This window comes from Propithecus coquereli, unplaced genomic scaffold, assembly GCF_000956105.1.
Source record: "Propithecus coquereli isolate 6110/MARCELLA unplaced genomic scaffold, Pcoq_1.0 Scaffold56, whole genome shotgun sequence".
Classification (NCBI taxonomy): domain Eukaryota; kingdom Metazoa; phylum Chordata; class Mammalia; order Primates; family Indriidae; genus Propithecus; species Propithecus coquereli.
Window position 1 is genome coordinate 3176414 of NW_012151507.1, and position 1301 is coordinate 3177714.

Consider the following 1301-nt stretch of genomic DNA (forward strand, 5'->3'; position numbering starts at 1 on the left):
GGGAACACGGCTGAGCTGCATGGAACAGGATACAACCAGAGTGTAGCTCAAGAACCGTGAGTGGTGCGTGGAGCTGAAGGAGGGCTGGGGAAAGATTGTGAAGGGCCTTACACACCACGGGAAAGAATTTGGAATATATCCCACAGAACAGATTACATGCTTTATATACTAATTAGACATCAGGTAAAGGCAGAGAAGAAAGTGATTAACGGGGCAGAAATAATCAGAGAGACATCTTTTTGGTAGAAGCAGCATTTGAACTGAGCAAGAGCCCACGAAGGTGCACATTAGACAAGGTCCAGGTTAAGTGTGGAAGCAACACAAAGGAAAATGGGGGAAATGAGACTAAGCCAGTAAGTCAAACAGTGAGCCACCACTTCCATAGGGATATTATGATGGGACGGTTTTTCTTTTTCTCCTTTTTTTTTTTTTTTTAGAAAGAGTCCAGCAGCAGCATGCAAAACGATGAAAAGAAGAAACAAAACAGAGAATAGAAAGGTTTGTAGAAAGCTTAAGAGGGAAATGTGTAGATCCCTGTCAGACAAAATTACAGGAAGTACCACATGTAGGAATAACACAGCACACTAGCAGGAGTTAAGATTCCAGCTGCTAGGACACGATGTATGAATTTGGGCAACTCAGACGACTGTTTAATGAACATTTCTTGAATACATAATATATGCCAGGTACTATTCTAGGTAGAGTTATGAAGATTAAATATAAGAAACTATCACATCCTCAAGAAGTTCAACCACTGGTGTAGAAGACAAATACATAAAGGTAATTTCAATATTAAGTACTAAGTGGTATAATCAAAGTAAGTCCAGGGTACTACAGGAGCAGAGAAGAGGGGCATTTAGTACAAATGTTTTAACAAACTATTGTACCTCTCTCAGGCTCAGGTTCCTCATCTACAAAACATGGAGAGAGGAATATATGAACCCCTAGTGCTTCTTGGACGAATGAAATGCTACAATGCTATGAACAAGGGCATTAACAAAAAATTCAAGTCTCCAAATCTAGGATCACGCTAACACTGAAGTGTCTCCTTGGCAAGAACCACGTACCGAGATACTATTAAACGCTGAAGAAGAAAGAGGGCCTAACACCTGGCTTACCTCTGGCGTGGCCTGAGGAACTTTACAAACAGTTTCCATTCCTCCCAGCTTCCAGTGCCCATCTTCACTCACAAACACAGACGACAAGCAGACATTGTTGTGTGTTAGGTGTCCCTGCGGGGGAAAAAAGAAGATGGCCACTCCAATTTCTGTAGTAATCTTAAAAAACTAAATTCTAATCAC

At 41.2% G+C, this 1301-nt stretch overlaps 1 protein-coding gene across 4 annotated transcripts in view; it reads right to left on the reverse strand.

Moving 5' to 3' along the window:
• SCYL3 (SCY1-like 3 (S. cerevisiae)) overlaps window positions 1-1301 on the reverse strand; it is a 66550-nt gene that overhangs the window by 36234 nt on the left and 29015 nt on the right. For all 4 annotated transcript variants that reach the window (XM_012657803.1, XM_012657800.1, XM_012657802.1 and 1 more), the window contains exon 4: window positions 1119-1232. In XM_012657803.1, the coding sequence (XP_012513257.1) occupies window positions 1119-1232 (114 nt within the window). The remainder of the gene's footprint in view (window positions 1-1118; window positions 1233-1301) is intronic.